The sequence below is a fragment of the Alosa alosa genome, chromosome 13 (genome assembly GCF_017589495.1).
Source record: "Alosa alosa isolate M-15738 ecotype Scorff River chromosome 13, AALO_Geno_1.1, whole genome shotgun sequence".
NCBI classification, from domain to species: Eukaryota; Metazoa; Chordata; class Actinopteri; order Clupeiformes; family Clupeidae; genus Alosa; species Alosa alosa.
Genome location: NC_063201.1, coordinates 28511662 through 28531416, shown reverse-complemented (window position 1 = coordinate 28531416; position 19755 = coordinate 28511662). Strand labels below are relative to the sequence as shown.

The 19755-nt window shown below is 44.5% G+C and overlaps 2 protein-coding genes across 4 annotated transcripts in view; one reads left to right on the top strand and one right to left on the bottom strand.

Moving 5' to 3' along the window:
• Positions 1–1277, bottom strand: part of LOC125305939 — a gene marked incomplete in the record, with an annotated part of 6226 nt that extends 4949 nt beyond the window's left edge. The window contains 4 exon segments of the mRNA XM_048261011.1: positions 1–127; positions 415–697; positions 812–882; positions 1116–1277. Of these exon segments, the coding sequence (XP_048116968.1) occupies positions 1–127; positions 415–697; positions 812–881 (480 nt within the window).
• Positions 1278–5438: 4161 nt separating this feature from the next.
• The window catches only part of smarcc1a (SWI/SNF related, matrix associated, actin dependent regulator of chromatin, subfamily c, member 1a), a 33500-nt gene continuing 19183 nt past the window's right edge, over positions 5439–19755 (top strand). For 2 of the 3 annotated variants that reach the window (XR_007195441.1, XM_048260456.1), the window contains exons 1-21: positions 5439–5668; positions 7022–7141; positions 7396–7481; positions 7594–7675; positions 8015–8107; positions 8912–8981; positions 9494–9563; positions 9841–9916; positions 10042–10167; positions 10673–10791; positions 11313–11440; positions 12146–12205; positions 12313–12350; positions 12699–12820; positions 13225–13296; positions 13551–13664; positions 13841–13994; positions 14251–14361; positions 14871–14924; positions 15353–15611; positions 16157–16318. Coding sequence is in view for 2 of the 3 variants with exons in the window: in XM_048260456.1 (XP_048116413.1) it covers positions 5483–5668; positions 7022–7141; positions 7396–7481; positions 7594–7675; positions 8015–8107; positions 8912–8981; positions 9494–9563; positions 9841–9916; positions 10042–10167; positions 10673–10791; positions 11313–11440; positions 12146–12205; positions 12313–12350; positions 12699–12820; positions 13225–13296; positions 13551–13664; positions 13841–13994; positions 14251–14361; positions 14871–14924; positions 15353–15611; positions 16157–16318 (2302 nt within the window). In the remaining variant the exon portion in view is untranslated. The remainder of the gene's footprint in view (positions 5669–7021; positions 7142–7395; positions 7482–7593; positions 7676–8014; positions 8108–8911; positions 8982–9493; positions 9564–9840; positions 9917–10041; positions 10168–10672; positions 10792–11312; positions 11441–12145; positions 12206–12312; positions 12351–12698; positions 12821–13224; positions 13297–13550; positions 13665–13840; positions 13995–14250; positions 14362–14870; positions 14925–15352; positions 15612–16156; positions 16319–19755) is intronic. The other variant, XM_048260457.1, reaches the window with a different exon arrangement.

Below are 19755 nucleotides of genomic sequence, written 5' to 3'. Positions count from 1 at the left end.
CTCCACCTCACACAGTGTCAGATGCTGCCTGTAGCCCCTGCTGAAGATATTCACATAACGGCCCTCCATCCCATTGCACTGGAAGGTGCTGGCTCCTCCTGCTGGTATGGATGAGATCACTGCGCACCTGTTACAAGCACAGTAAAAAATGTAAATATTAAAGAAATGTTTCATTTGTTTATACATGGAACAAGTTAGCTACAATTTAACAAGCTGGTAAGTTGGTTGCAAAGTTGTTCATTATTCACTTTACCTGTATGAATTGTGATGTGATATGAGAACCAATTACAGCGATCCACATAGGTGTTGTCACCGTAGACAAACACACCTTATATATAAACATGTAACATAAAAACAAAAACGCTGTGGAGGAAGTCATGCTCATAAGTCCACATGCCCAGACACAGCTGTCACCTTGGGTTAGTGTTGCCATTGTGTTCCAGTGAGTTGCCGATGTGGATCTCTGCTCCATTTATATTCTCCGCACAGCAGTCCTGCCTGTTGGTGATTTTCACGGAGGCGACTCTGTATGTCTCCAGCAGGTCGATCCTCCACCAGGGGTTGGTCTCAGCCTCCGTGTGCGCGCATGACCCCTCGAGGAGCACACCGCTTCGGTTCCCATCGATGGCCTTCTTGGCAGCAGTGGAGCTGTTGAACGTTGATGACTGAGTGGTCCTGCCTCTCGAAGCTACGTTCACTGAAACCATTGGCATGTGGGTTGAAATTACTTTTATTATGACCATGACTTCAATGCTTTATCCGATAGATAAATGCTTTAAAACAACTGATTTTTTTTATTTTGAAAACATACCCAATGCAAAGGCTTCAGCAGCATACAAGCCATATCCCACAAGCAGAAGGAGTAGACACAATACTTTCATGCTATAGGTGAAGAATAAAACCATGTTACAGTTATACAGAATTGCAAATAAAGATACATTGTCAGGAAAAGCACTGAAGTAAATGAGTGTTCCAGGAGCAAGAATTTAGGAAATAAATTCAATGGTCCTTCTGATATTCCTTTGAAATATGTATAAACAAGCAAGATGTTTTCCTTCATAGAACATAGCTATACTCAGTAAGCTCTAAATGCCTGAAGGAGACATAAAACCTACCTTAGTGTGATATCTTTATTGCTGTCTTATCCTGGCTGCTCACAGTGCATGTGGCTCCCATGTGTGTGTGTGAAGGCATGTATCTGGACAGGCAGATTTTAACATGAGTATAGGCAGGGTCCATACTCTCCCTGAGGCTTCGCCTGCCAGAGCCTGTCTCCTCTGACCAACACAGTGTCTGCTTTCAAATAGCCCTCAACAGAGCTTCGTTGTTTGTGCCTTAATTAAACACATGTATCCCAGGATCCATAGAGTGTGTGTCCTTAGCATTTCAATGACCAAGAACCTTGGCAAGTAAAGCTTCACACATGTATGCAGGCCTTTGTCGAGGTGTGTTAAGGTCTGGTCTCAGAATGAGCTTGGCAACTCCACGCAGGGTAGAGTGTGGGGTATAGTTGTTAAGTATGTGAATGGCAAGCTCTCCAGCTATACAGTTTACGACTTGCACGCCAGCCAAGAGTATAGGCACAGAATTTCAATGTGGATTACAGAATAGTGTTTTTGTTCTTCATGATACAAAAGTAAACCAATTTTTTGCATACATTAACATGTCATTATTAATTAATTGTCTCATGTCCAGTGCCTCATTTACAGGTGCAAGTGTGTTTCTGTCCAATGAAATGAGCCAACGCAATGACAAGACAAAACCACTTTATGTGAAATATGTGCTGTAATAATCATGTTATAAAAAGTATATTGGATTTTTATTTGGACAAATTGTTGCACTTGTCACAAAGTGAAAGCATAAAGATGATGAGCAGATATAATACTAAGAAATTGAGCCATGCATGCAAATGAATTGCAGTAGCCATAATCCAGTCTATCCAACTGTGTTTCTGCAATATTTTTTTCTTGGCACAGATTTCACCCTTTGTGTTTAAAGTTGACAGGGACAAATAGATAGACCCAAGGCAAAGGTGAGCAAGGCCAGATACATGTCCAGGCAGATTGGAGAAGAGTGTTTTGTGTTTTGACATTGTTGCCCCCTGAGCCCCTTTGGGCTGCTATCTCCTTGCATATCTGCTGAGCTAACTGCAATGTCAAAGAAAAATAAAAGGCCAGGGATCCACATTAGTATGTATTTATATGGTCAGGCTATATTTTAATAAAAATGACATACTTGAAATATTTGTGAATATATGAAATATTTCATATACACTGTCATGTACATTCTAAAGCTCTCACAGCCCATGGCTTGTGGCTAATGAGTAGTAAAGTTTACAGTGTAGTAATGAGTAGTCTCATCATAATTTAAAGAAGCAAAAACTTATAACTCACTTTTTTGAGTAACCCTTTTGAGTGCCCCTTTTGTGATGTTTATTTAAAATCTGAATCAAATTCAGACAACACAAACATTACAGAAACACGCTCCAAATTATGCCAACACAAACATTACAGAAACATGCTTCAAATTCAAACAAAACAACAGTTTCTGGAGGCAGGGGCACTGCTAGAAACTTTGGGCCCTATGACAGACAATAATTCTGGGCCCCCTGTCAGTGCTGTGCCCTTAGAATTGTCCTAACCCCCCCCCACACACACACACACACACCCACGCTTGATGCCAACAAACTAGAAGGACAGGCTTAGCTCATATAAGTATTGGTTTATTTTAACATTTTGATGGCATCCTGAACACTGATCACCCTGACTGGTGTACCACAAGGATGTGTGCTGAGCCCTCTCCTTTACTTCCTCTTCACCTACGACCGCACACCTGTGGCTTTTGCACCATTGTCAAGTTTGTAGACGACATACGGTGATTGGTCTCATTAGCAACAATGATGAGACGGCCTACAGGGAGGAGGTCCAGCACCTAACACCATGGTGCATTGGCTCTCAACACCGAGAAGATTAAAGAGCTCATTGTGGACTTCAGGAAGTCTAAAGCTAGCCCCCGACCCCCCTTTATCATCAATGGGACTAAGGTGGAGCATGTCACCAGCTTCAAGTTTCTGGGGGTCCACATCTCTGAGGACCTCTCTTCGACCCTCAACACCTCTACCCTGATCGAGAAGGCTCAACAGCATCTTCTGAGGAGGAGGAGGAGACTAAAGAAGGTCCACCTACTGTGGCACAGTATGGTATGGCAACTGCTCTGCCTCCGACTGGAAAGCACTGCAGAGGGTGGTGAGAACTGCCCAACGCATCACCGGTTCCTCATTCCCCTCCATCAAGGCCATCCAGGGCAAGTGATGCTTGCGTAAGGCGAGCAGCATCATCAAAGACTGTTTTCATCCAAACCACACTGTTCACCCCACTCCCCTCCGGGAGGCGTTACAGGTCTCTCTGTACCCGAACCAGCAGGTTCAGAGGAAGCTTCTTCCCTGTGCCTCCTTGCCCGTGCCTGTTGAGGTGTCCACAACCATGGCAACCTTGTATGGTGGGACAGACTCATCTGTTCAGCTTACATTTATTTGATTAATTGTCTTACAGTTATGATTGACGTGTAATGGTGTTTTTGTGGTCCTGGCTGTCAAACAGAAGTAAATAATAACAAAATCTGGACTCAATGATTTTCATGCCTAATATCTGATTTTTTTTTTCAGCCTATGTCAACCACCCATTTATGGTTTTGTTTATTTTTATTATTGATTTTTCTTAATGTAGGTTTTGTGACTTTAAAACAAAACTGTTAATTTTTAACTATGTTCATATGTCAAGTCGCTTTGGATAAGTGTCTGCAAAATACTATGTAGAATATAATCAAAAGAGGCAGATTATGAATACATCATTCCATGGAATGTTCTCAGATTCTCAGACTCTCAGCATCATTTTGTTTGTCACAAAGGCATTTTGACAACATTATGATGTCATAGAACATAAGACAACAATTCTATGAAACTACACTTTGTGGTCACTCTGTCTTAAGTCAGTCTGGAAGTTAGTTGATTAATAATTGTTTGGTATGTCGATCTTTTGGTTTCTGACCAGCTGTGTATCAGCACGGCAGGATACTGATTCAACTAAAGCGATCAAGAAAAAGGTTAAGAAATACAAACTGTGGGAGTTGTATCAAGAATTGTTGGCTTTAGGTGTCCACCTTGATGAGGAAAATTACAAGGAAGAAATGAAAAGCAAAAAGAAGATAAAACGGGCCATACAAAAGTGTCTCATTAGTGAACTGATGAAGGTGCAAGAGGAGAGAGCCAAGAAGAAACAGAGGGAAGGAACAGTGGGGTGTGTTCTCTGTCGACACATAAAGGATAATACCGATATTATTCAGAATGTGCCGAATGATCAAAATGATACCACTGATGAAAAACCCTCTATCCTGGCAAAAATGGAGAATACTCTGAGTGAGTATAAGTGCAGATAGGCCAGTAGAACAAAATATCAAAAACACATTTCAAAATTCAACCAAAATTGTCTGTAGACTGATTTTAACATAAGGAATGTTCCATCTGACAGATGATGAGTATGTAATAGATATTTATTTACAGGAAAACCCTTTGTTTTTTTCTGACTCTATAATGAACAGACGTAAACAACATCAGAATGGATCTCAGCACAGGGGAAGGAGAGGCCTCCAAACTTAACATGGGTGATGAGAGGACACAGCCAGGAGAGCTGGAGGTGGAAAAAGTGGACAAAGTGCTGAGGCCCTGGACTGGAGATGGGAAGGAGAGGACAGGACAGGAAGTCCATTTCTGATGTCACTGCAAACCACAAACTGCATCTTCATACCTCTGCTGTTGCTTGTTTATTTTTCTTGGCCCACAAGTGCAAGTACAACAACAACAACAACAAAAGAAACACACTTCAATAAAAGGTTTATTGAACATAATATGTTTGAAGGCACTGTTGAATATGGGCAATTCAATGGCCATCTTTACCATGGAAAAGAGCTGTCTGCACACAAATAGAACTGTTGTTACTTTAGGTCTATATTCTACTGTATGTTACCAGTCTGATCGAATTTGATAGAAAATTACACTCTTTTTATACCATAAGGTGTATACCCATACAGAAGCAACGTTTTTCAAATGGCCATATAGCCTACCTTATTCAAAAAGGGGAGAAATGTAGTAGCCTACTCAAGGTTTCAACTAATTGGAGTCTGCTAGGAAAGACCACTGAAACCCCTTCATAAAGGTTGCAGACAAATATTGCACTTTATTTAGGCTACCCTCTCAACCTCCCCGTGTGCAAACTATAGCTTGGGGAAAAACAAATTCCAAACATAAACACTGAATTTGTAATAGGGGTCAGGCGGACAGGCTCGGATAAACATAATAGGCCTAATTTAACATGTCGCGAGATATACCTTAACAGTCCGCCTGCCTAAATCCGCGGCTGCGCAGTTTCATTTTTAAACTTGTGTGGTGTGTGTCGCTGTGGAAGAGAGGGGCACCAAACAAGAAACAATGGCGACAGCGGCGACTGCAGCAGGAGGAACTGGTTCTGGAGGAGCAGCAGCCAGTCAAAGCGGCTCAGGAACTTCGGTCGGGAGGAAGAAAGATGGAGGGCCATCTTCAAAATATTGGGAGAATTCAGAAACTATTAATCAATTGGAGTCCGTGCGCCAGTGGATCGGGAAGCACTACAAAAAGGTTGGCCATCCTCTGGTGTTAGCTAGAATGCTAGCTAGCCTCCATTGATCGAAAGGCCCGCGCCAGCTGCAATCACACAATAGAAATGTTCCTTCAGATACCGCTCGCAACTTTGTTATGGAAGTTTTGTGCTTAAGCGAAGTGGTTTGCTTTTGCACAGTCATTGATATGAAATGTGACGCTTAGTACTCTTGCCAAAGTCGGCAAGACTGTCTGTTCTAATAGTATTTATCAGCTAGCTTGCAGGCTAATGTTTTGACAACGTTACATGCTTAACGTTGGCTAGCGTTAGCTGTGTTAGCTCACAAACTTCAGCTAACGTTTATGTAGCGTGCTGGCGGGTCGCTGCAAGAAAGCGGTGTTGGAAATTAAGCTTGCTCGCCCATTAAGACCAAAACTATGTGTGTCTTTTATTGTGGGGCAGTTTGTTGATTTAAATGGTCTATATGTGTAGAAGAAAGTCCAAATGTGTCACATCACAATCACAGAGAACAGCATGTATTGCTAACAGTCCTAGCTGACCAGCTAGCGCTAGGAGGCTAAGGTAAAGGGTAATTTAACAGACGGTTGAGAGCTAACGTTATGGATAACTTAACAGACGGTTGAGAGAAGTCCCTTTGATATTTCCCCGTCAGTGTTAAGTAGCCAAGTCAGTAGGCAACCTAACGTCAGTTAATCCATATATTCTAATCCATACGAATTGTATGTCGATTATCTGTAGACAACGTAATATTTGGGGATTGTTACATGCACAGACAGTGAATGAGTAACGTTATGGTTAGCTAACGTTTTCCTGACCTGGTAATATTAGCAAACCGCTAGCTAACGTCTGGCAGATCATGGGATTGAATGAAATTAACAATTGTAGAACGCTCGCACTGGTCTGTGTCTGTACAACCAGCTGAACTGTTTTGTGCTATGTCATATTGAGGTGAGAAGTCAGGTTCAAATTGTAAATAAAGATTCTGTGTGATTCTCTGATGACGGGTGTTTATGGCAATTTGTCGCTCAAACAAAGACGACTGTTGAAACTAGCGATAGTGACTATTTTAAAAACAAAAAGGGCAACATGTCTTACCATTCACAGACAATAGACCCGTCTCTATACTGTGTATGTAGTTATTTTCTATTGATTATGTAAACATAGGAGAACCTTTCTGAAGAGCCCCTTCATGGCACTGTATTACTTTTAAACTATTAATCTCGTATATACTCTTTTGACCCATCGTTGGTGCATTCATTATGGAATTATTTAACTATTGATAGACCATTTTGATTGAAATACTTTGTGTTCTTCAGTGAATCACCGGTTATCCTTTTCTTTTTTTCTGTCTTCACAATTCTGGTGTGTAGTATGTCCAGACTGACAACCCTTCTAGCAAGTCTCTGGCTGGGTTGGTCATCCAGCTGTTGCAGTTCCAGGAGGATGCGTTTGGCCGAAGGGTGAACAATCCAGCCCTCACCAAACTACCTGTGAGTTCCCCCTATTCTTTCACAAGATTATAAACATTTTTACAACTTTTTGAAAACTCGCGGTAACAACTGGTAAGCTTTGTGCGCACCACATGTCTAAATTTTCAGCTGTTACAGACTGATGGCATACCAGATGTAACATACAGTATGTGTTTCTGTCTACCATGCATCTTTAAGTTGCATAAATCAAAGGAGTGTAAGAGAGATGGTCATGCACTAACCATTGTTTGTTTGTTTGTCTGTTGTCCATTCAGGCTAAAAGTTTCCTTGACTTCAAGGCAGGGGGTGCCTTGTGTCACATCCTGGGGTCTGCCTACAAATTCAAGAGTGAACAGGGCTGGTGAGTCATACTTATTGAGGGAGGGCAGAGTGGTGCAGATGTTGATTTGGTCATGCCTTGGTAAAGCCTAGCTTTCATCCCCCTAACCGTGCCACCTTTTGTGTGACTACAGGCGAAGGTTTGACCTGCAGAACCCTTCCAGGATGGACAGGAATGTAGAGATGTTCATGAATGTTGAGAAGACCCTGGTCCAGGTAATGATGATGCATATTGTGGTCTTGGTACTTCACTCAGGACAGGAGAATGTCCATACCAAGAGTGAGGGATGTCACAAGATATCAATGGTGGTGGTAGCATAGTGGATAAGGATCTGGGTTAGCATGCAAAAGCCTGAAAAGTTGAGGGTTCAATTCCTATCTACCACTGTTGTGCCCTTGAGCAAGGCACTTAACACAGAGTTGTTCTGGGGACAATGGCCCTTGTAATATAATTGACGTGGAAGTGGTTTTGGACAAAAAGTGTCTGCTAAAAAAATAAATGTGTAAATGTAAGATGAGGGATGTTAATAGATGAAATGTCATTGTGTTTTTCAGAATAACTGCCTGACCCGCCCAATTGTGTATCTTTCGTCCGACCTGGAACAAAAACAAGTCAGCAAACTGAAGGACATCATCAAAAGGCATCAGGTGCAAGCAACTACAAACATTCATGTGCTGTATGTTTGCGCTGTTTTAGGGAATGTAGTAGGAATCTTCATGTAGCCTGATGTAGAAGCTGGCACATGGTGTATTTACAGTTAAGAGCTGTAGTGAGGATTAATGGTGGATGTATGAATTTATTTCATATTATTACACGGCTCTTCAGAGTGTTGCAGGAAGTTCCATTCACATGAATGGGCCTTCCCAACGTTCGGGCCTATGTTAAATCTATATAAATCACCGGCAAAGTATATAATCACCGCTGTCAATGGCAACAGGTTGATTAACGTCTTTCATATCCCTCCGCAAGAATTCAGTTCGCTTATTGCAATGGAATTTCATTGAAAGTAAGCTAGTAAGACGTTGCCACGCAACACCTGAAACTTTCAAGTTCTATCTGTGTGGCGAACTATTTATTTTGTCAGCGGAAGACACGAAATGGTAGCAAAATCATTTTTAAAGATTCATTGTGTTAGGTTTCTTTTCTCGTTTTGGCAAGTAGCCTTGTAATAAGCGCGATAATGTATTGTCCACCGGTAATTGTCAGAAAATAAGTCCCTTCAGGTCGAAGCAAAACCCCTCCGCTGCGCGTCGGGGTTCTGTTCTCCCTGTCGGGATTTATTTTCTGATAATTACCGGCGGACAATACATTATCCCTTACTTATTCATCTACTGGGATATGGTAATGTTGCTTCTGTTAACTTACTGTACAGTGGAGGGAGTTGTAATCTAATTTATTTGAATGTTGTGCATTCTTAATGTTTGCAATTTACTTATAATGTTTTTGTTTAGGGAACCATCACTGAAGAGAAGTCCAAAGCCACCCACATCATTCACCCATCTCCTTCACAACAGGATGAAGGTGAGCCTTCCTCTTCTGCACATTAACACCACAGGCCAGCATTAACCTTGAAAACAATCCCACCACTCAAACTTTAGGACTATTGAAAACACTTTTGATTTGTTACTTGTCTGTTACTGGTAATTGTTCAATTATTAATAAAAGCACATACTGATCAGATCAAACAGTGCATTTGAAGACGGTGAGGGACAAGCTACTCAGGCTGACGAACATTCAGGCTCTCAGCATGATGCAGCCTGACACAAGATTTTATGCTGTGCACCCTTCCCATTGTAGTGCCTTATTTACATTTAATCTGAGAAGAAAGAATCCACATAGCGTGTTGAAGGATGCATGATTTCCTGACCAAGTGTAGCTCTGTAGTTGGACTGGGCTGCTCTATGCATCTGTTATTATTCAAAGCAGAGTGGTGATAAAAGTGTGTGTTTGAAATGTTTTTCAGATGAGTGGCTGCGTCCAGTTATGCGTAAGGATAAGCAGGTGCTCATACACTGGGGCTTCTACCTTTTCAGATGAGTGGCTGCGTCCAGTTATGCGTAAGGATAAGCAGGTGCTCATACACTGGGGCTTCTACCCGGACAGGTGAGATGTGATGGCATCGGTTCAGTGTTCTTGTTTTCACAAAAGTGGTGGCTCTGTAGACAGCGAGTATTTGGTGCCTCACACATGCTAAGCGCAACATGAGTGAGACAAGGCATTATTTTAAATTATTTTTGTATATGAAATCAATACCAACACACAAGTATGTTATCTCCAGTGCTGATACAGCATGAGCTGTGAGCTTTTAGGAAGTGCTGTTGCCCTCTATATATTTCGATGCATTGAAACCGATGTTCACCCCATAATTGTTTGCACACAGCTATGATACCTGGGTATCTACCAGTGATGTGGATGCGGATGTGGAAGACCCACCCAGCTCTGAGAAGCCCTGGAGGGTAAGGAGGACGGATTGTTTACATCACTGTGTGTTGATCTCTGACTCGCTCTACACTGGGCCTTTCCTCAGATGCTCTGCCTCACCCCCCCACTCTTTTTTCCTCTTCCTCCGCCCTCGCCCTAGGTGCACGCCAAATGGGTCCTGGACACGGACGCCTTCAACGAGTGGGTGACTGAGGAAGACTACGAGATGGACGAGAACAAGAAGCCTGTGTTCTTCCGCCAGCGCGTCTTCCCTCGCGAAGAGGAGGTAAGGACGAAAGGAAGAAACGTGGTTGTGTGTGTGTGTGTGTGTGTGTGTGTTTTTTTCAGTGGGACCTGCTTTCAGTGGCTCCTGCCAACTGCTCAGTGTGTACTGCTAAGACTTTGATTTAACTGTGTGTATGGTGATGGAACCTTGCATGCTTGTGTGTGTGTGTGTGTGTGTGTGTGATGGAACCTTGCATGCTTCTGAGTGTGTGTGTGTGTGTGTGTGTGTGTGTGTGTGTGTGTGTGTGTGTGTTTCATGTTTCTTGAGTTGTGGTGTAGTTGTTTTTTGCTGTTGTCATCTTTTTTCACCCATCCTTTCAAGCTCCTCTTTTCTTCCACCTTCGTGGCCACCTTGCATCCTCCTCCTCCTCCCCTGCCACCCTTGACCCTCCACTCGCCGGCTCGTCCCTCCCTCCCTCCCTCCCTCCCTGCCAAGCGTAGGAGCCGTTCCATCCTCTCATTCTCTCGCTCTTTCTCTCATCCTTCACCCCCACGCTTCTGATCAGTCTTCCCGTACACCTGATCGCAAGGACCGCAAGTCTATGGCCGGAGGCAAGAAGAGGAGGCGCTCCCCGTCCCCACCCACTACCCCCGCCGAGTCCCGAAAGAAAGGTGCCAAGAAAGGGTAAGAGTCGGCACGCCTCTGCTCAGCGCGGGACTCAGAAAGGGATTGAAGAATTGAATAAATAACAGTTGTGTTTGTGTGTGAGCGAGAATCCTTCAAGAAAAGCAGTTTGTTGATTATTGTTTAAGATCCCCATTAGCTGGGCATGAGCTTCTTCCTGGGGTCCGACGGTACAAACAGATAATAAATAGGTTAAAAGTTCATTACATCAAACACACACACATGCATGCATACTTGTCTACATACATACTGTATAAATCTACACATACACAGCAATAAGAAGGGCTGATTTAGAGTCGGTAGCCCTCTGTTCAACTTGTGACTTAGAAAGGGACTTGGATGAGGCACACTTGATAGAGAAAATCTTGCAAAGGGGTTTGAGTTAGCGCCCCTCTGCTTATTCAACATGCCCCATAGAAGAACCTATGAAAGGTTGTTTATATTTGAGCAGTTGGAGTTGGCTTTTATGTTTGTTGTTGTTGTGGTTGCTGCTTACGCTTCTGCTTGGCTGTGTCTGTTAGGAACCCTGGTCTGCACTGGAAACGCCGTGGGCATCGTGATGACGACGAGCAGGACGATGACCTCACCAAGGACATGGAGGACCCGTCGCCTGTGCCTGGCATGGAGGAGGTTGCGCTGCCCAAGACCGGTCAGTAGCAGTCTGTCATTCTGCCCACGCTTCTGCCTCCCACCTAGCTGGTTCAAACTGGCAGTGCCCGCTCCTAGTCAGTTTATGCAAATAGTTGGCTTGCGGTAAACAACAGTAGGCTGTTTTTGAGATTTTGCGAAGCAGAGAACCAATGTAAAGTCGGTCGCAGTCAGTTTGGAATTCATCAGGATTTCATTTTAGTTGTGACCTTTACAGGCCTCAGCAGGTCAGGGACTCCAGAAATTCATGTATATATTTGTATATTTGACAAAATGTCATCATTGATTGAATGCTAGCTGAAGATGGACTGTAGATTATGCCATGGTTGTGAGGGAAATTTACACAAATGCTGTCAAATCTCACATTTCAAGAGCCGGGTTTAGTTTAGAATTTCCGAAAATCCACTAAAAAGACAGTTATCAGCTCATTGGCTTGAGGAATAAATGTCCTCAACGCTCTCTCGTCTTCCCTGTAGAAGTCTGTGGCTAAAAGAAGCCGCTGCTTTTCTTTTGTGCATGGAACGTCCCTTTGGTGCTGTCCCACATTGCTCTGACAGGCCTTTGGCTTCTGAGTAATCAACACACTGGTGCCTTCTGAAGGGCCTTTGTTGGTGTAGGTGAAGTAATTGCTTGTTCCATTTTTATCCTGTCCTTCATTGGCCTGTCCCTCACATGCACGTGTGCACTCCTGGATTGGTCCATGCAGTCAACCAGAAGAAAGACAGTGAGAATACCCCAGTGAAGGGAGGCACTGTGGCCGATTTGGGTACGGTCTGTCTGTCTTTGCTTGCTTTCTTTTATTAGCCCCGGCATCATATGTGAAATAAGCAGTCAATTATAATTAATTAATGCGTTATTACAATCATTTTTCAGATGAGCAAGAGGATGGTTCTGTGGTGTCTGGAGGCAAGGTAAAAGTAGCAACAGTTCAGTGATGTAGCCAACACGTGTTACTTGAACACTTCCATAGGATAGCTATTTCCCAAAGACTCTTTTTAGCACACATGTGGATCGTATGGTGTGTAATTATAGACGAATGTTGCAGTCACAATAAGAATGCTAATGGACTGTATGCTATGCATGCAGATAGAAATGTTAAAAGGAGAGGGGTTGTGTTTTTTTAAATGCTCTGACATATAATAAGAGTTTGATACATTGAGGGGCTAATAGTCTGTTAGAGTGATTCACCCCAAAGCTCAAAGCTTCAGCACCCCAAAGCTCCTGAGAACGTAAGCTCAGGAGTCAGCCTCTCATTTCAGGATGATGAAGAGCAGAGCAAGGCTGAGGTCAACCGCCTGCTGGACTCCGGCGAGGACAACGTGACCGAACAGACCCATCACATCATCATTCCCAGCTACGCCGCCTGGTTCGACTACAACTGGTGAGAAAAAGTAGCCCTGATGTCCGAGGACAGAACATAGGCGTAGGACAGCCATACTGTCATTTATCAATGTGGATTTGACACTGAATCGAAAGTGGTAGGATTAGATGAAGCAATAAAACTGTACGAACATATTCGTTCAATATTCGCTTGCAAATGACAGTGAGGACAATCGCTGCTAAAAAATTCGAGAAACAAATATTTTTAGCTTTAGTTATCATATGTTTGTGCAGTCTATTCTTTTTCAGTTTAAGAAAGTGAAGAGTTGTGTGAGGACAATACATGAAATACACAAGTGATCAGCTGAATGATCTGTAGATTAACATCAGATTTAACAATGTGTAAGAATGTGTTTCAGTGCAGTGGTGGTTGTGGTCTAACTGTCCTACACCTTCTTTCCTTAGCATCCATGAGATTGAGCGAAGGGCTTTGCCAGAGTTCTTCAATGGCAAGAACAGATCCAAAACTCCAGAGATGTGAGTCCTCCTGTTCATGGGCACACACACACACACACACACACACACACACACACACATCTATGTTGTATACACAATGAGGTATCTACTGCATGCTCAAGTATCAGTGGTGTGTGCAGCACTCTAGATGGACATGTCCATTCTTTTTGAGTGTCCAGCTTTCCTACCTCTGACTTGTCTGACCTCACATCCCGGCTCCGACTCGGTTTTTGTGTCTAACATCCTCAGCTGTGCTTCTGTCCATTGTCCTTCAGATACCTGGCGTACCGTAACTTCATGATCGACACCTACCGTCTGAACCCGCAGGAGTACCTCACCTCCACCTCCTGCCGGCGCAACCTCACCGGGGACGTCTGTGCCGTCATGAGGTGAGCTCATCCTCCGTCTGGTGGGGCTCGAGGGTTGGATGGGCAGTGGGCCCCAAGGTCATAGAGCCTGAAACCAGACTGTGTGTGTGTGTGTGTGTGTGTGTGTGTGTGTTTAAACCTGATGGTAATTCGTGGTGTCCCGTTTAGTTAACGCTACATCTTGTTGGTTCATTCAGGGTCCATGCCTTCCTGGAGCAGTGGGGACTGATCAACTACCAGGTGGACGCAGACAGCCGGCCACTGCCCATGGGCCCACCCCCAACCCCCCACTTCAACGTGCTGGCTGACACTCCCTCAGGCCTGGTGCCATTGCACCACCGCCCCCCACAGGTCAGGACTAGGAATGCAGCCATTAGAAAGACTAATGTGTGCTCTCAGCATAGTTGAAGTAGGTTATGGTTTTCACTTGCATACCCAGAACACTTTTATGGCGCTTATGGTGTGTTTGTAACTAGTGTGTACGTGCTTCATTGACTGTTAGTTAAGTTAAGAGCTTAGCTGCGATGCATGGAGACCCTTGAATGTTTTTCCTTGGACCGTGGAGGCATATCACAGATCCTTTGTGTGTGTGTGTGTGTGTGTGTAGGTGCCGCCTGCCCAGCAGATGCTGAACTTCCCAGATAAGCTTAAAGACAAGCACAGTGACATGCAGAACTTCGGCCTCCGGACGGACATGTATTCCAAGAAGCCCGCCAAGGTAAGGGGCGAGAGTTTCAGTTTCAGACACAGGATAGAAGTATCCAGTCACCGGTAAAGTTGAGTGAGTTTTAAGACCCTGCTCTTCTTCAAAATATCTGTTATACTAAACCTACCAAAAACTTCAGTGGCTGATAATCTTTTATAAGTTTAGTTTAATTCCCAGCCAGCAAACACACTGGTTGAAAATGTGTATCTGTACAGTTAGTCTCCGTGGATGGTAGCGGCTGCGAAATAAATAACGTGTAATAAAGTAATAAAGTGTAAATGAGTTTGGTTTTCTCTTGACCCTGAGCCAGCTAAAGATTGCATGCACACACACAGTCTACCCAACAAGTCCACACAGGCACTCTATGCAGACCGGTGCACAGAGCACGGACATAAACATGCTGTGGACACGGCTACCACACTCGATCATTATCCCAGAACGTTGACTTGTACAGCCATTTCTTGTACCGTTATACTGAATTTCAGCACTGATGGACTGCCTGCCTCATTTTGCCCTTATAGCCGAGCAAGTCTGGCAGGGAGTGGACTGAACAGGAGACCCTGCTCCTTCTTGAGGTGAGTGGAGTGTGTACGCACGCACGCACGCACACACACATGCACGCACACACACGCACGCACACACACACTGACATACACTGACACACAGGGAGAGGGAGACCCTGGGTCAAGGCAGACAGACCAATTACCATTGCTGATTCTGGCCTTGTGACTTCAATAAAATTGTTTGCCACTCGGCTCAGGACTTGTGATCTGTCTCACTGGTATTATATTTTACATTTCCACCCTTCCTTTATCTCTTGGTCGGTGTCTCTCTCTCTCTCTCTCTCTCTCTCTCTCTCTCTCTCTCTCTCTCTCTCTCTCTCTCTCTCTCTCTCTCTCTCTCTCTGTCTCTCTCCCTTTCTTTCCTTTCTTTCTTTCTTTCTTTCTTTCTTTCTTTCTTTCTCTCTCTCTCTCTCTCTCTCTTTCTCTCTCCCTCCCATCAGGCTCTGGAGATGTACAAGGATGACTGGAACAAGGTGTCGGAGCACGTGGGCAGCCGCACACAGGACGAGTGCATCCTTCACTTCCTGCGTCTGCCCATCGAGGACCCGTACCTGGAGAGCACTGAGGCCACCATGGGACCGCTGGCCTACCAGCCCGTGCCCTTCAGCCAGTCTGGAAACCCAGTCATGAGCACCGTCGCCTTCCTGGCCTCAGTGGTGGACCCTCGCGTGGCTGCCGCCGCAGCTAGAGCTGCCCTCGGTAAGAGTGTGTGTGTGTAGGGGTGTACAGGATGCATTGATTTTAAAACTGTATTGATACCAAGGTTTGAAATACCAATTTGGCTTTTTATTTGTTGTTAATTCTACCCTTTATTGGTAGGGAAGCACAAATATTCATTATGACCAAATAACTGGCACATTTTCAAGTCTTTCAGCCCTTCATGCCGCTATCTGCGACTGTGCCAGTCCAGGGATAAAAGCACACTTAGCTAGTGCAGAATTGTTGTCATGCAGCAGATAAATATCGGCTGCCATTGGTTAATATTATGTAATTTACCGATAGCCATACCAGTGTTAGGCCGACATATCGGTGCAACACTAGTGTACGCAACAGTGTGCAAAATCAGTTTTGTCTTGATTTCTACACAAATTACTGTGAGTGTAATTTTTTGGCTTTAACTCTCTGTCTCTGCTCTCCCTCTGTTCCCTGTCCTCTCCTCTCTCCACTCTGCTCTTTCCATCTCTCTTTTTCTCTTTCTTCTCTCTCCTCCTCCTCTTCTCTGGCTCTCCTGGTCCTCCCTGCAGAGGAGTTCTCGCGTGTGCGTGAGGAGGTGCCTGCTGAGCTGGTGGAGGCCCACGTGAAGAAGGTGCAGGAGGCCGCCCGCAACACGGGCAAGGTGGACCCCGCCTTCGGCCTGGAGAGCAGCGGCATCGCCGGCACTGCCCCCGAGGAGCCCGAAAAGACAGGTAACACACACACACACACACACACACACACACACACACACACACTTAGAGGAAGTAGAATGACAAGTCAGCGTAATGCCCTGTTCACACATACGCTTCAGGCAAAGCTTGCTGGTGGGTGAGTTTTCCCAAAACTCGGGTTTGTGTAGGCACTGAAGGGAGATTGACAGGTCAACAACCAATCACCGCTGTTACCTAGCAGTGGAGGGCATTTAGTTAGCTCACACTGCATTTCAGACATGTTTTGAGGTTACAAAAACGGCTTTTTTAGAATGTACAGTGTCTATTTCTCGCTAGGTTTCACAAAATCTAAGCATAGAAAAGCTAAACAAATGTTGTTTATCTGCAATTACGGCCGTCTCAGACCATCTACTGAACTCCGGGCGCCATCTTGGTTTATTTTGAGAACCGCTTTTGCTCATTAGCATAACCGCAATTTGATTGGTTGTCGCTCGTGCTGCAGCTTGAAAAGTTGAGCATTTCTCAGCGTTTGACTCGAACAACGCAAGCAAAGCTATGACACGCTCCCACAATTTAGTTCAGCAAAGTCTGGTGGCAGCCCATGAAAAGTGAATGAGAAGCGTCTACGTGGAAGCCTCCACCGCATGTGAATGGCCTGTAAGGAAAGGCCTGTGTGGTAGAGGGAGTGACGTGTCAATTGCGTGAGTCTCGTGCTCAATGCGTGAGGGTTAGCAGCCCTGGTTTTGGCAGGCAGCTGCTCTACTGCTAACCACCACTGAATCTTTAAGTGGTAAGCAGTACTGGACCGTACCGGCCCACTTTCACCCCTGCATCCAGCACAAATGTAGCAGTAGCTTCAGACCTTAAGCCTATGGTACGCTCCCGCACTGGTGAGCGCGTGACGAGAATTGCGTCATTTTTACGCCATGTGTCGCGTCTTTGAGTCGACCGAAATTTAAGACCGCGTGTCAAAGTGACGCGTAGACTGCGCATGTGTAAACCGGAACTGCTGTAAACACTCCCCTCCAGTAGGTGGACCACATAGAAGAACAACACTTAACCTAGAAAAAACCTAGACCGAAGAAGACTTGTTTGGTTACCATAACGACGATAACAGAGTGCCTGTCTTCAGCTTGCCTGGCTATCGAGTTACGTGAAACACCACGACAAGGAGTCAACTTCGACCGATGTAAAGCTACAATCCACAGATACATTCTTTAACGGTTACTTTACCATCTATGGTGTAGAACCCAAAGTATTTCAAGACACCACATTTTAGATGAGTTGGGGACGTAATTGTCCCCTCAGGCTGGCCATTCTGTGCGTTATCTTTCATTGTCAAAACAGGGTGGCTGCATGGGCTCATTGTGGCTATTGGCTTGATTTGGTCATGAGCCCTGGATCATAGAGCACTGAATGAGATGGCCAACAATAAAATAAAACTAATCATAGACTGTAGAAATGCGCTACACAGCACTAAAAACCGAATAGTTTATTTATAGTTCGACTACGGATATTTCATGTCATGTTCGAATAAAAAGTGACAGCCCTACTCCCTGCATAGAGAGCTGACATGACTTTGGATTAAATGCATCTTTTAAAAATGAGCGTAGCCTAGCACCTAATGCTGAAATCAAATCGCGAAACCCAGAGCCATATAAAGGTATCTATCTACAACGCTCAGGCGAAACCCAGTAACACTTGTTGATGGAGATGCATTCTCGCCTGTTCCGTATATAATGCGTTATCAATAGTGATTATAATAATAAAGGGAATGTAGCCTACCTCTCCCAGGTGCAATCATTATCACCTACTCCTGAACAACGCTGAACTCAAATCTCGAAACTTGCCTGTCAACACCGGATAATGCGTTATCATAATAATAATTGAAGGAATAACCTAGGCTACCTCTCGCTCTAAATACACCCATTATCACAGTGGGACATTATACATTATGAACACAAAGAGTTAGGCTACTTCAAAACTTTTATTGACACGTCATAATTACAGGTTTTTGGTTCATACTTTTTGGTTTGAGGCAGGTGTGAAGACTCGATACAAATTTAAATAAGGACATCTGTACGCACAACTCTTTCTTACCATGACACTGCTGTGTTTAGAAAAATGTCTTTACTTTGTATCACACCAATATTGCTGCCCTCGCGGCACCGAATCACTTAGCTATAGGCTAAGTAGCCTAATAAGCAAGTAGGCTAAGCTAGTCTCTCAGCTATACCAACAGGTGTGCTGTGTGTGTTCTGTTGGATGATCAATTGGCCCATCGCATCGCTCCATTTATCAAACTTCCCAGCAGACAGGCGAAAGTACTCGTGGTGCTTTTTCCTTCATTAGCTCTTCCTTCGTTAAGTTGGAGTATGCTTCACGTCCACGGCAAAAATGACACACGTCTTGGACACGCGCAAATGTGACGCAGGACCGTACCAGAGCCTTTATTGTTGGTAATATCTGCAGTAGCTCTGGTGTCCAGCAGGGGGCAGCAGCTGAGCAGTGTTTTTATCTGAGCTTCAGCTACTGAGGGAGATGCAGTCATCATGGGTGGAGGCTGCAGCCACCTCGGCCTGTCTGGCTCTGCTATCTGCTGCCTACCCCACCACTAATGCATGCAGAGATTAAGCTTTTCCCTCCTTGTTGCTTAATATCAGCTCGGATATCGGATTACTCTATTTATTTGCCATTATACATATGATTATATAGTATAAGTATATATACTCTTTCAGGATGTATGAATGGGTGGCGGCAGCTTGTGTGGATGTTAGGGGCTCTGCTGGTAGGTGTTTTTTTTTTGTTGGAGGCAGCTGTCAATCATTCCAGAGCTCACCTTGTGATGGACTCCTTGAAGCTGTATTCCTTTCAACACTGCTGCATCACCGAGAGTGGGACCGGTGGGGACACTAGTGTTAATGTGACGGCTACCTGATGCTGCCATTGTGCCTTCAGTCAGTGTCCTGCACATCCAGTGTGGTCATGCTGTGTGTCCTTGTGCACAGAGGGTTTGGCCAGAGAGGAGCAACAGAGAGGTGAATATATATATATATATATAATCTGTGTGAGAGAAAGAGAGAGGCTGGCTGCCGTGGCAACGCACAGATTAGTGCAGCAGCAGCAGCAGATGGGGAGGGGGGAGGGGGTGGGCGGCTAAAAGTGGGTCAGTCGAGTGTGAGCTCAGTGTGCCACACTGCAGGCTCAGAGAATGCACACAGTGCCACTCAATACACACACACACAGCCACACACACACACACACACACAGCAAAAACATGTTGGTTTTGCTCAAAACAAATATGCACATGCATAACAGCAGTTGCACACACAAACACTCTGTAGGGAGCAGCTAAAACACACACACACACACACACAGAGCTTTTTATATTGATGGACACTCATAAACACACACACATGTACAAAGCCTCACAAAAAGCTCTACCCTGGTTCAAAGGTTAATGTAGTCAGCTGCCA